General features: G+C 40.2%; 1 protein-coding gene across 4 annotated transcripts in view; it reads left to right on the top strand.

The window, feature by feature from the left end:
• The first annotated feature begins 70 nt into the window (after positions 1 to 70).
• The window catches only part of ITPR2 (inositol 1,4,5-trisphosphate receptor type 2), a 533,444-nt gene continuing 518,524 nt past the window's right edge, over positions 71 to 14,990 (top strand). For 2 of the 4 annotated variants that reach the window (XM_067695971.1, XM_067695969.1), the window contains exon 1: positions 71 to 622. In XM_067695971.1, coding sequence (XP_067552072.1) covers positions 531 to 622 — 92 coding nt within the window. In that variant the 5' untranslated portion in view covers positions 71 to 530. The remainder of the gene's footprint in view (positions 623 to 14,990) is intronic. The other 2 variants (XM_067695972.1, XM_067695968.1) reach the window with 1 other exon arrangement.

The following is a 14,990-nucleotide window of genomic DNA, read 5'->3' as shown; positions in this document are numbered from 1 at the left end:
CCGCCCCAGGCCGCCGCCGCCTGATTGGCCTCCGCCCTCTCGTCCCCCGGTTCCTCTCCTCCCCTTCGCCCAATGGGCACCACCACCTGGTGCAAAAATTCCCCCGAAGGAACCGAGGGGCTCTGCAAGCACCATCTCTGGCCGGGCTGCGGGGACCGCTGCGGCTGGGCGCGCAGCGGGGAGGGTAGGCGGAGGAGGGAGCGGAGGAGGGAGGAGGAGGAGCAAAAGGTGTTGGAGAGAAAACTTCTAAAAGGAACAGGAAACTTGCCGGGGAGGCGGCGGCGGCTGTGGCGCTCCGGGCGTCCGGGCGGCGCACGTCGCGGGGTGTCCGGAGCTGCAGCGCCGCTCCTGGCGACTCCCCAGGCGCGGGGCAGGGCTGAGCCTGACACTTGATCCCTCGGGCCGTGCCCGCCGCCGCCGCTCTGGGCGCTACAGGCGGGCGCTCAGTTCCTCTGCCGCGGCGGCTCCCCGGAGAGGGCGGCGAGGGCGCAGAGAAGAGGAGGGACGTATTCTTCGGAGCATGAAGCAGCATGTCCGATAAAATGTCCAGCTTCCTCTACATAGGGGACATCGTGTCCCTGTACGCGGAGGGCTCGGTCAACGGCTTCATCAACACGCTGGGGTAAGCCGGGGCGCGGGCTGGGGAGCGCTGGCGCTAGGGCCCCTAGGAACCCATCCCAGTCCCTCGTGGCGCCGCCGCGTGCCCCGGCGCCCGCTCCCGCCTCGGGTGGCCGGGAGGCAGGGGAGGCTCTGCGCCCGCGGACAGCGCCGTGCGCTCGGCTCGCTCGCTCGCGGGAAGCTGCCCATAGAGGCGAGACTTTCTTTGCTACTTCGTAATCTCAAGCTCAGAGACGCATCTGAAAAGGAGGAAGTGATTCAAAAGCCCGGAGACAGGCCCGGTGAAGAAGTCTTCGTTGGCTTCTCCGTGGGTTGTTTTGATTAAAAAAAATTTTTTTTTCCCTGTGAAACAAAATGCCTCCTCTTCCCCATCTTTTCTCGCCACCGCTCTCAAGCCCTTGTCCTTCAGGGCCGGGTTTGTAAGACCAGTCAATAAAAGTCCGTGGCCTTGGATATGAAACTCAGGCGATGTGGCGAGCGGGAGTGTGGCTTTTGCCTGCGGGAGGAGCTCACCGTCCCACTTCGCTGAAGTGATTTCCTTTTGGCCTTGCCAAACGGGGACTCGCCCCGCCTCGGGGGCAGCCTGGGGGCTCCGACGGCCTCCTGGGTTCTAGAACTCACACCTGATTTCTCCCCTCCCCGGGCTTTGGCCCACTGAAATGCTCAACCTCTCCTGGGACTCGGCCAAGTGCAGGGCTCTTGAGATTGGAGTTGATTTACGAATGGGGGAAATAGATATATAAACATAACCGTGTGCTAGATGGTTAAAGAGGACTTCCTTGATTACTAGTATTTTCTCTCTGTCCTGATTGTAAATACCAGCTCGCAGTTTAAACGCACACTGACTGCACTGTATTTTGATGCGTACATTTTTTTGTTGTTGTTACCGCCTGGTCTCAGTAGCTAGACTCCCCAGTCTTAGAGATTTCAGGCTGAGAAACTGGTGTTTCCACTTCGGACTGGTCACTTTTTTCTGCTGTTAGGTTTTAGGGCACATGACTTAACATGCAGTATCCCCGGACGGTGGCTTTGAGCCATGCCGTTAATGGAGTGGTGTCTACCCCACAGGGGACGTGGACGTCACCAGAACTTCCCCAGTTTCTGTTATTTGTGCATCTCCCTCAATGGGTGAAAGAAGGGAGGTAGATTTAACTTAATCCTTTTAAGATCAATGTTAAGTGAAACTGAAGCATGGAAGAAAAGAATAGCTGTGACAGGTGCTTTTGTGCTGGGTTTGTAAATCATAAGCTGCCATTTGTTTCCCAGAGAGTTCTTAGTACAAGGTCAGTGTTTGGGCTTCCCGCAACGTTTTGCAGATGGACTCTGCTTCACCTCACCCTTCCCCTCTGTAGACTCTCTAGGTGTGTTTAACCTGGTGGTTGATCAGGAAGGGCTTGGGGTCAAATCCCGGCTTCTCTGCCTGTGAACCTTATGACCCTGGGCAAGTCACATAATTGCATCTCAGTTTCCTCACTCATGGTTACTGCCTCGTAGGATTGTGCTGAGGAAGAAGTGAGTTAACATAAGGTGCTTAGCACAGTACGTGGCGTATGAGCACTTGTATTAAGGGTTAGCTGTTGTAATTGTCACTACCTAGGTGGCTGTGAGTGACAGTTACAGTCGTGGGCAAAATAATAAAAAGGATTAGGAATAGAGTATAAAACCTAGTGAAATAAAAAACCATGTTTTTGTAGTGTCTCATTCAGCAAAGGTATGTGTTTCGGTCACTACATACTTTAGCAGTTGTGGAGTCTGTCCTGCTCATTTTGGAGACAGAGAAACCTAGGGGAAGAGAAATGAAGTGACTTACCTGTGAAGCAGAGGAAGGACATTAATGCCAAAAGCTGGAACTATAACCCTGTCTCCAGACTTTCAGCCAAGTGTGTGTTTCGTTGGTTACACATCATCTTGAGAAAAAGAAGCTTTAATGTAGCGTATGTTTGTATAAAATATTTATTCATATTCAACATTTCTTGCTGGTGTTCTGGAAGTTGAGTTGCCTTAGAGTGTGTTTGTGCAGTATTATTTTTCCGTTGACAAACTGATTCTTGTTGAGGTTAATATGACAAGACCTCTGTGCAGCTCAATTCTAAGGTGAGGACGGATCGTTGGAAATGCTGCCGCTGGTGAAGCTTGGTGCTCTGATTAGATATCCTTTTTCTTTAACTCATGGAACTACGTTGGCCTGAGAGTTTTAGTAGTTACAAAGCTGGCAGGAGCCTATGTTCATGCCACATGAAATGTTATCTAGGCAAAGTAGCATCACCTACTTTGTTAGCTTAGATGACAACTGGTAGATACTTTAGGATGTGTTTTAGGACCATGAAATCAAAGCAGCATTATAGTTTTTCATTATACTTTTGTAGGCTCATTATACAGCTTTTCTATCAAAGACAGAGTACATACTTCAAGTTGAATTTCTTTGCTCTTCTATAGTTGGAGGTCAGTTGTCCAAGGTCTGTTGCTAATTATGACCTTGTTCATATCATTTATTCTCTTTTCTGTGTCAGCATGTCTTTGTGGAGAGTAAGAGAAGGAGTATATGATGTCCCTGCCCCTGGAATATTATAAAAGTGAATGAAAGAGACAGAAAGGAAAGAGCCCATTTTTTTTAAAGAGTTGCTAGGAAAATCCACATTATGCTTATATTATTGTGGGCCTTAAGTTTCTTCAAAGTTGTGGGAATTGTTAAAGTGAATCAGAGAGCTCCATGGGAGACACTGGCATTGTATCTATTTAGCCAGCATAGTTCGTTCCACTGTAATATTAAAAACTCAACGGAAGAGCTAAAAACGAGGCTGGAAGTTTCTGATTTCTATCGTTGCTGTTTATCTATTTGACGCTTTTGGTTGCATGATGGTTTTTCAAATTCACCTTAGGAGATAGTTAGTGAGAATGGAGTTTACAGCATTACAGGTAATTCATACATATTTATTTTTCTGCAGATAAATTTTGTCTGATTTTAGTATCTCGTGTATAAATTTGTTTGGCAGGATGCACATTGTTATTATTGCTTTTGGGAATTTTTGTAATAAGGTCATGAATTTTTCACCTGAAAAAAATCACAGTTTCACTCTATTAGAGTTTAGTAGGCCCTTTCAGAGGCCCTTCCAACTGGAAATGTAGGAAGCTTTTTGTAGGCTCTGTGACCTAGCTTTTAAGTTTGATATCTCAGTCTGAGGAATTAGACTGCTCCGGTTGCAAAGACTTGCATTTCCCTTTTTTCCCCAGTTATCCTTTAACCAGGATTTACCTGACGTTTCTGAACCCTGAGTTATTGCTAAATGAGGTAGAGTATTGTTCTCCCAGCTTGTATTGGTGCAAAAGGGGCCTGGTTTATGTTTTCTAACTTAATTTTTCATCTAAAGATCTATTTAGGAAACACTTATCTTGACTTAAGGAAAACTACTTTAAATCCTGTTGGATGAAGATGGTGAATATATTTTAAATAAACAATTTTTTTTTGTACTGTACATTTTAGGGTTATGGTTTTTATTTTTCTTTTAAAAGAGAAGGGAGGGGGCTTCCCTGGTGGTACAGTGGTTGAGAGTCTGCCTGCCGATGCAGGGGACACGGGTTCGTGCCCCGGTCCGGGAGGATCCCACATGCCGCGGAGTGGCTGGGCCCGTGAGCCTTGGCCGCTGAGCCTGCGTGTCTGGAGCCTGTGCTCCGCAAAGGGAGAGACCACAACAGTGAGAGGCCCACATACCGCAAAAAAAAAAAAAATAATAGAAGGGAGGACTTTTGGGATATGTTGTACAATTTCAGATGCAGTGTTACTTTTGTTTTTTCTTTTTTTATTTTTAAATTGAAGTATAGTTGATTTACAATGTTACGTTAATTTCTGCTATACAGTGAAGTGATTCAGTTATACATATATATACATTCTTTTTTTTAATATTCTTTTCCATTGTGGTTTATCACAGGATACTGAATATAGTTCTCTGCGCTATACAGTAGGACCTTGTTGTTTATCCATTCTATGTATAAAAGGTACATCTGCTCACCCCAACCTCCCACTCCGTTCCTCCCCCAACTCCCTCCCCCTTGGCAACCACCAGTCTGTTCTCTATGTCTGTGAGTCTGTTTCTGTTCATTTCTGTCATATTTTAGATTCCACTTATAAGTGATATCACATGGTATTTGTCTTTCTCTTTCGAATTTACTTAGTATGATAATCTCTAGTTGCATCCATGTTGCTACAAATGGCATTATTTCATTCTTTTTTTATGGCTGAGTAATATTCCATTGTATATATGCACCACATCTTCTTTATCCATTCATCTGTCGACGGACATATAGGTTGTTTCCATGTCTTGGCTATTGTGAAGAATGCTGCTATGAACATAGGGGTGCATGTATCTTTTTGAACTAGAGTTTTGTCTGGCTATCTGCCCAGGAGTAGGATTGCTGGATCATACGGTAGTTCTATTTTTTAGTTTTCTGAGGAAGCTCCACACTGTTCTCCATAGCAGCTGCACCAACTTACATTCCCACCAACAGTGTAGGAGGGTTCCCTTTGCTCCATACCCTCTCCAGCACTTGTTATTTGTAGACTTTTTAATGATGGCCATTCTGACTGGTGTGAGGTGCTACCTCATTGTAGTTTTGATTTGTATCAAATGCAGTGTTAATTGTCCCTTCCTCCTTCCTCCATTTCTTTATACTAAGATTTACTTCTCTGGTCATTGACACTTCTGACACTTCATATTTTGGGTATATCAACTTGACCAATGGTCAGGTACCACACAGTGGGAGTGAGCATGGCAGAATTCCCAGGACGGGTGGGACAGTAGAATCAATAGAAAGTATACAGTTGTTTCATTGTCTGTTCTCCATGTGGTTGAGAGGTTAGTGAATGACAAGTGTGCACGTGTGTGTGTGTGGTGTTTATGCACGTCTGTATACATATGTTTAAGTGATTGTTGCCTTTGACTTGTGGCTTCTTTTTGGGATCTACTAAGAATCAGCACCCACTAATTAAGGTCTGAGAAAACACTCAGGTGACCACCCATTGGTGCAGTGACTGCCAAGTATCATGACAGTGTTTTACCAGAGTGGGAAAAGATCAGGGCCCTTATTCTTAATTACTGCTTGATTGTGGCCAATTCAATGCGCTTTTTAATTCCTTTGTTTCCATGTTCAACAGTAGACATCAGGTAGGGGGACGGTGGGTCACACAGTGTATAATTCTGACTTAATTGCTTAGATGGATGAATAAGACTTATGTTTTATTTTTACCAATTATAGTCCTTTGAATTTCCCTTCCTGATCTTTTTTCTGCTTAAAGTTTTAATATTTAAATGGTTGCAGATTTATTATTATTTTTCTTATTTAATTGTGCTATTCTTATCATGGTTTGAAAAATCTTTCCCTTAGTAGGACTGTTTGATCAGTAGAGAGTCATAGATGAAGCAAGGAATGGTTATAGCCAACTTTTATATTTGCATAATTTGTAATTTATCTTTAGCCTCTTCTAAACAGAACCCCACCAAGTAACAGCATTATTTTCTGCTATAACTAGGTGTATGAACTTAGCTTTGTTTTGGCTAGGGCATATGTTACTGTGATAAAAGTGTCTAAAAATCTGTTGGGTATTTGCATGTGTGTTTAGTGGGGAGGAAGAAGACAGTATAATCTTGAATACTGAGTTGTTCTGGAAAGTCTAAGGGTTAGTAGTGTCATGTTATGGAACTTTAAATCAGCTGGAGTACAAAGACAGTTTCTGAAGTGGTGAACATAAAGTCTATTTTAAGCTGAAAGGTCCACCATTTCTTAAACTTAAGTCATTCTATAAACAACACTGCAGCTTTTAGACCCGCTCAGTCAGGTAAACAACCATCGTTCCTTAAGTACCCCGATCCTTGGCTTTGATAGAAAGAGAATTCAGAAGCAGTTGCTTGGCCTCATTCTAGATTTAACAGAGGTTTTTTGCTTAAAATTTTTTTTTTTTTGCGTAGGTAGCACTTTTCACAGTCATGTTTCCCCTTTGGAACTGTTCTTGTATAGATAGCATGTATATAACTTACAGAATAGAGACAGATTACTTTAAAACTTTAAAGTTAAATTCAAACTTTAAAACTTAAATTCCAGGCACAAGGTATATCTTCATATATAAATACAAAGGAAGTAACAGTGGTCTTCTATGACAAATTTCTAGCATAACAATAGATTGAATTTTACTCCTTTTTTTTTTTTTTTTTGTGGTACGCGGGCCTCTCACTGTTGTGGCCTCTCCCGTTGCGGAGCACAGGCTCAGGACGCACAGGCTCAGTGGCCATGGCTCACGGGCCCAGCCACTCTGCGGCATGTGGGATCTTCCCGGACCGGGGCACGAACGCGTGTCCCCAGCATCGGCAGGCGGACTCTCAACCACTGCGCCACCAGGGAAGCCCTTTATTGAATATCTTTGAAATGGTTGGATTAGCCCTCTCAAAATTCAAATCAATGATTGGTTAATAATGCTACTTTATAGTTTATTCTGACACAAACCTATAGAACTCCAACCCTGAATTAAGAATAAATTATCAGTTTATTCAGAAAAAAATTTAATCATAAAATTGAAAATGTGTCCGCATCGTGAATCCAGTCTATGGACCTTTCCTGGTGATGTGGTTTATGCTGGAGGATGCTGCAGACTGAATCATTGGTTCACCTGACGCATATTTAACGAGCCCTGACTATGAGTTAGGGATACAGTATGAAGAGATGCCAGATATTGTGCTATTTTAAATTATTATCTCAAAAACTCAAACTTCCTTTGAGAAATCTGTGGTATGACACTTGACTAGGATCTATGGGAAACTAAAGGCATTTGATAGTTTTGCTCTCACAGTTGTAAATGCCACAAGATCAGGAACTGACTCTGACTTTATAATCCTTGTATGCTCAGCACCTCACACAATTCCTGGTAAATGGTAGGCATTTAATAAATATTTGTGAAATCAATGTAGTCATTATTTAGTAATGGAGATAAGATTGGTATTGAATAACTGCAACATAAAGCAATTCTTTTCAAATAAAGATGATTAAAAACCGTATTCATAGGGAAACGGAGGATTCTTCCTCTGGCTGGTATGACCTGAGGAGGACTTCAAGGAGGAGGTGGTATGTAGCTGAACTTTGGAGGATCATTAAGATGGATATTTGTCTCAAATCTATACCCATAATTTGATCATATATTCTTGGTACTTTTTTCTTTTATTAAAAAAATTGGTGACGTTTTATTGTTCATTTTAATAGCTCCAAAAAAGGAAGGAAACAATTTGATATTATTCAGATATGCAAAGATAGAAGAAATCATCAAAAACCATATTTTATGCTTATTTATCAAATGTGAGAGCTTTAAGTTTGATTCAGACCCTCTGAGTTTATTTGGACTGCCTTCAATCCTTGTCATGTGTGCTGAGTTTACTGAGACCAGAGATGAAGAGGGCAGGATATAAAGCCCAGAAACTTGGCAATTTTGGGGGGGAATTTTACAATGTTGCCAGCTCCTTTGCATATTCTGTTTTCACTCCTTTCCCCTTTATTTTTCCTTAGCCCCAGTGTTTCGTAGTTTTTCTTCATTAATCATGAACTTCAGTAGTCTTCTAGATCCCTGGAAGCTTTGGCATTAAGGACAACTTTCCATCTGTAATAAAATAGTTCTAAATTTTTTTGTCTCATAGTGCCTGTGACTATTCAACACACACACACACACGCACACACACGCGCGCACACACACACACACACACACACACACACTCTCGCTCTCTCTCCCCCACTTGGCATAGAATACCCTTCTGGTATGTGTGCAGTACACCATGCCCTCATTTCCTTTTGGTGTTTAACAAGCGATAGAGGCCATAGATAGAGTCCCATGAATGCCGGGAAAGACTTAGGAAGTAAACAGAGCATAATCTATATTCGTATCTAAATTCTTAATTCAAGCACATGTTACTGAGGTTCTATCTATTAAAGTGTTTGAGTCATTGTTAAACTGTCATCATAAAAATCTCTGTGAAAATTACAAAATGCTGGACTTTTATATGTTAGTTATCCAAAAAATTCCTCGGTGGAGTCTTAGAAAAAACTTTTAGGTTTCTAATTAATTCCTAGATATCTAGCTCTCCAAGACCTTGTGGTAATGACTGATTGTGAAATAGATACCATAATATCTAGCTCTCCAAGACCTTGTGGTAATGACTGATTAGGAAATAGCCACTAGGAGCAGACACTACTGCTGTCCGTATGTCTCCTGTTTAAAGAGGATTCTGCAAATTGTGTAAGGAATTTATGGATCAGCAGAGCTAAATATAAGAGCTCAAACAAACAAACAAAAACCCAGCAAAAAGAAACTGGATTAAAAAATTCTTGATTAACTTTCTAGCGGCAAATAGAAGTATTATTTGTAAAAATTTCAGAGAATAAAGTGCTCTCCAACTCACATTTAGTTAAATTTTTGAAAGCCTCGTACTGAATTGTCTTGGAACTCTTGAAAAACAATCTATAGGTATCCCTTGCTATCCCAGTTCTTACTGTGTTGTCACAAAAGCTCCAGAGATTTGGAAAGCAAAGGACATTTGCATATCCCTTTGCCCCTATGGATAAAGCTTAAGAGTTGAGTATTAGAACTAAGGTTCTGTTGTTTGTAAGGAACAGAAACCATCTTTGGACAGCTTAAGGAAAGAAGGAAATTATTAGTATAAAGATACTGGAGGAGCTCCAAGAAATTGAATGATGAGCTGAACAACTGAGCGTTAAGAAAGGCAGAAACCCAGTGCTGCTGTGGGCATCTCAGTAGCAGAACCTTCTCTCTGGGTCCTGCCATTTACATGACTAGGATACAGCAGTTTCCTATACTCTATATCTCTCTTCTTCTTATTACTTTTTTAAAATTTTATTTATTTATTTATTTATTTATTTACTTTTGGCTGTGTTGGGTCTTCGTTTCTGTGCGAGGGCTTTCCTCTAGTTGCGGCAAGCAGGGGCCACTCTTCATCGCGGTGCGCGGGCCTCTCACTATCGCGGCCTCTCTTGTTGCGGAGCACAGGCTCTAGAGCACAGGCTCGGTAGCTGTGGCTCACGGGCCTAGCTGCTCTGTGGCATGTGGGATCTTCCCAGACCAGGGCTCGAACCCGTGTCCCCTGCATTGGCAGGTGGATTCTCAACCACTGCACCACCTGGGAAGCCCAGTATCTCTCTTCTTAACATTGAAAATACAGAGTGATAGAATTTGGCCCCTCTTGGATTATTCACTTATGTCCATAAAAGAAAGTCACGAGGCCAGATCTGACTACCAGGGAGATCCCTGTTAGCAGGGCTCTGAGTTTTGCCTGCTTCTGGGGCATTGTGGTAGGGCAGAAGGAAAGCACAGAGGACCTGGGCATGAGCTGAGGTGTTACCGCTTAGTAGGTAATTTAATAGTAACTTCTTAGCACCTTTTAAAATAAATTATGGTAATATACATAACATAAACTGTACATCTTATTCATTTTTAAGTGTAAAATTCAGTGGCGTTAAGTGCACTCACAATATTGGGCAACCATCACCATTACCCATTTTCATCATCCCAAACAAACTCTTTATCCTTTTGACAATAACTCCCCATCGTCTCCCCCACCATCCGCCGTAATCCCTAGTCTAGTTTCTGTCTATGAATTTACCTATTCTAGGGGCCTCGTATACGTAGAATCATACGATATTGGTCCTTTTGTGTCTGGCTTATTTTACTAAGCATAATGTTTCCAAGGATCATCTGCATTGTAACATGTATCAGTACTCCATTCCTTTTTATTGCTGAATAATATCCCATTGTAAGGATACAGCACATTGTGTTTCATCACAATTCATCAGTTGATTATCATTTGTGTTGTTTCTATTTTTTGACTATGATGAAAAATGCTGTGATGAATATTTGTGTACAAGGTTCTATGTGGACATATGTTCTTAATTCCTTTGGGTATATACCTAAGCAGGGGAATTGCTGGATCATATAGTAACGTATTTAACATTTTGCCTCAGCCTTTCCTGTTCTCCTTACCGTGCTTTACCTTTTTTTACATACCATCTTATTACACACAGTATAATTTACTATTTATTGTGTTCGTTGTTTATCATCTGTCTACACTGGTAGAATGTAAGCTCTTTGAAGGCAGAGGTCTTTTGTTTTGTCACTGAGCATCTCAAGTGCTTGACTCCATAAATATTTATTGAATGAATATTTGTTGAATTAAGATATGCATATTCCCAAATCTTTAAGTAGCTGTTAATATCAGTCCCTTTCTGGAAAAAAGTCAATGTAATTGTAAAGTCAGTGTAATTGTTCTTATTAAATATTTTGAGAATTCATATGGGTAATTCTTTTAAAATGGATGAAGGCTGTCAGTGGATTTATAGTGCCATTAAATCTTGCTATACTAGGTACTTTTATAATCTCTTGGGTCATATCTCTGCACCTACCTAGTCCAACATGTGATAAAACTTACAGCCTAGAAAAAGTAATGTATATAGCCTTATTTAATGATTTGTATGTTATAGGCACATTAAAGTTAATATTTATGAAAGTTCAATTTTGTTTTTAATGTGTGCAAAGAGTTGAATTTGTAAGCATTTTGTGAGACCATTTCTTAATTTCGATCAGCCCTTTCTCTTAGTGGATAATATATAATACATCCAGGGAAATATTTTATACTTTAACAGCTATCAGCAGAAAAGTTTAGTTGGAAATAATTTGCCAATTTGGAATCAGAAAGTAATTGGGGAATCTATAGAACTTTAAAAAAATAGAAGAGGGCATACAGCAACTTGTAATTTTTATTTTTGAAATTTAGGAGTAAGTGTCTGGAAAGGGATAGGCATTTAAATATAGGTTGAGGAGAACAAATGAACGGTATTTTTGTTTTCATTACTTTATATTCTTTCTATTGACTAAGTCTGTTTTAATGTGCTTTGCCTCAGTCTTACTCTAAAAGACACGTTTGGTCATTCTCTTTAAGAACTTGAAATTCTCCGGTGTTGTACTCTTATTCTTGGAATCCTCACTGGTAGCGGTGTACAAATGAGAACTTCTCTGAGAGCATATCTGCGTATAGGACAGAGAAATAAAGTGAAAAATATAGATATGTAAAAATTACACAATAATAATTTAAAAAAGCAAAACAAGGTCGTTCTGTTCCCTCTAGTTCTAACATCCACTATGATGTTTAAAAATGTATCTTTAGAAAATAATTTTGAGATGAAAGATACAAAATGTTATCAGAGTTCTGCTTCATTTCTATAACATCCAGATTAATCCTTTTGAAGTGTATCATACCAAGTAAAGACAGTGACTTAAAAAATCTTACCCAAATCACCAAACACAGTTACGTTAGGGATCCAACGTAAGGTAATGATTTAAGGACTAGTTACTTGTGTTTGGCTAAAGTGTTCAATGTCATTGCTAGTATCAGGGACATAACTACTTAAAACATTTGCATTTCAAGTAGATTTTTGGATTCAGCCATGTTTTCAAAGAGGGTAATTTCAGTCTTGGTTTGTTAAAATAGGCAGGGAAGGTAAAGGACGGAATTTTGTTGTATTGAGGACTCTACTTGTGGCTAGGAATGGTAAATACTATGACATTTTAAATCAAATCAAGACTCGTTGATGAAAGTGTTAGTTATCTAAAACTTTACTAAATTAATCCATTGCTAGGATTAGTAACAAATGATAAAGGGCCTTTATTTACCTTTCTTCCCTATTTACCTGGCAGGACATGATTTAGTAATTGAGTTCCAATTCTAAATCCGTGTCAAGAATGAGTCTCCTTTCCTGGTCAGTACAGATGAAGTCATTGTATCTGTCAGGGTGAAACCAAGTACTTATTTCTGAAGTCTTGGCTGCTAAAGAATCTCTCAGAACTGGGTCTTAAAAATTATCAAATTGCAAGTCGAAAAACACTTTGTTAATTACTGGAGAATCTGAATAAAGAATTGTTTAAGTAAACTGACATGTACAAGTCTTGAGAGGCAGTAATTACTTTGGCAACAAGATATCCATAAATTTATACCATTAACATTTTCTAAAGAGTAGATCAACATTTGTATTGCACATTTTTCTTCAAAATAGAAGTTATAATAAACTTAATATCAACTGAATCATTTAGTTTGAACTGTATTTAATTTAGCAAAAAATGCATATTAATTTTTATTTCTGTATCAGAGATTGCTAGTTATTCCCCCAAATTAATTTTTCCCTCTTCCATACTAATAGAAGTACTTGAGTTTGTGGATGCTCAGAATAAAGACCACGTTCCCTAGCCTCCCTTGTAGCCAGGTGTGGCCTCAGACTATAATTTGTGGTTAGGTTCTTAAAGGAGAGGTTTACTCTCCTTCCTTTCCTCCCTCTCCAGTCCCCATTCAGCTATTTGTAATGTGGCAGGGAAGAAGCCACCTTGAACCATGTGGATGAGGCCAATACTTCAGGAATAATAGAATATCAAGAAATGAACCTGATCTCTGGACAACCTCAAATCCTGACTCTACTGTATTCGAACAGAAGATGAAACTAGATGGGCAGACAAGGACCAGATCATGTATTCCCCATTAGGCAGTGTGAGGCCATTGATGGATTGTTAAGTAGAAGAATGAAATAATCAGCTTTTGCTCTAGGAAGATCAGACGGTGGTAAAGAGAAATAGAAGAAGGCTGCAAATGGCAGGCATGGGAGGAATCAGGTGATACATGAAGGCAGCCTGAATCCAGCAGCTGGAGTTGGGAATGAAGAGTAGCTTGTCATCAGAATCATTGAAAGGGCAGTATCTTTGTTTAGTGTTTGCCTTTAGACCCCAAAAGATTTATGAATTAAAATATTCATTGTTGCTTTATTACTTTAAAAAATGGAACATATAGACTTGAAAGAAGTTTCCCCTTCATTTGCTTACAGTTGGTTAGAATGTCATTACGCCCGGTATGACTTCAGGCTTTCCATGGTTCTGGGAAGAGGTACAAGCCTTGTCTTGCACCATATTTCCATCCTCTGGCTCTGTTTCAGGCATAAGGCCTTTTTTTCCCCCTTTTTAGTTGCACAAACATTCTGAGCTCCCTCTTACCATAGGGCCTTTTCACATGTTTGTTTCTTCTTTCGATTGGTTTCCCCTCTTAACCCCCTACGCCTTTCACCTAATTAATGCCTGTTTATCATTCAGATTTCAGCTCTGTGATACTTCTTTTTTCTTTTAATTTTTATTGAAGTCGAGTTGATTTACAATGTTGTGGCAATCTCTGCTGCACAGCAAAGTGACTCAGTTATCCACATACATTCTTTTTTTTATATTCTTTTCCATTACGGTTTATCACAGGATATTGAATATAGCTCCCTGTGCTATACAGTAGGACCTTGTTGTTTATCCATCCTGTAATAATAGTTTACATCTGCTCATCCCACACTCCCAGTCCTTCCCTCCCCCACCCCCCTCCCCTTGGCAACCACATGTCTGTTCTCTACGTCTGTGAGTCTGTTTCTGTTTTGTAGATAGGTTCATTTTTGCCATATTTTAGATTCCTCTGTGACACTTCTGCAGTGAGCTTTTCCTGATCTCCCTGACTGTGTGAGCTCCCTTTGCTACATATATGCTCATACAGCACCATATTTGTTTCCTTCAGAAAATTTATCCCAGTTGTAGTTTGAATTGTACTTCTATTTATAAGATTTATAAGATTATTGGATTATGTATGTTTCTCCCACTAGACTTTAAACTCTGTAAGGGCAGCAACTGTGTTGTGTACAGTTATGTCCTCAATATCTTGCACAGTGTCTGTCACATAACAGGTATTCAAGAAATATACTGAACAAATGAATATTTTAGCATGATGGTTAAGAGGATGAGTGTTTGATTCAGACGAACCTGGTTTCAAATTATGGCTTTACTCCTTCTCATGGTATGATCTTTGGAAGTTACTTAATATTGAGAACCTCAATTTCCTTATCTGTAAGGTGGGATTATTGCCTGGCTTGTAGTATTGCCATGATGACTAATGGCAGTTAAAATATGTAAAACACTTAGTAAGCATCAGGCCCTTGGGCACCTAAGTGTTAAATAGGTGGAAACCATTACTATTATTATTATTACTACTACTATTATTTTTATATCTGAAAAATCAGCAGGAGTCTCTTTGGAGGCTTGGCCAAGTTCATATTGCATTGATTTAAAAGTTCTGCTGTATTATGTTTATAAAAATTTGCAGTAAACCAGTTTTTCAGCTGGTATTTGTTTAGTAGGCTGTTCAAAGGCACTCCGCCTTATCTATTGTTTATTTTGTTTTTGGACCTTTTTTTTCCCCTTCCTTACTTTGATAATGCATACTACTAAACTGCAGGCACTTATAATTATCTTTTCTTAGTGGTTTGAT

This window comes from Pseudorca crassidens, chromosome 11 (assembly GCF_039906515.1).
Source record: "Pseudorca crassidens isolate mPseCra1 chromosome 11, mPseCra1.hap1, whole genome shotgun sequence".
In the NCBI taxonomy this organism is placed as follows: domain Eukaryota; kingdom Metazoa; phylum Chordata; class Mammalia; order Artiodactyla; family Delphinidae; genus Pseudorca; species Pseudorca crassidens.
The sequence above is the reverse complement of the archived record's forward strand: the minus strand, read 5'-3'. Positions and strand labels throughout refer to the sequence as shown.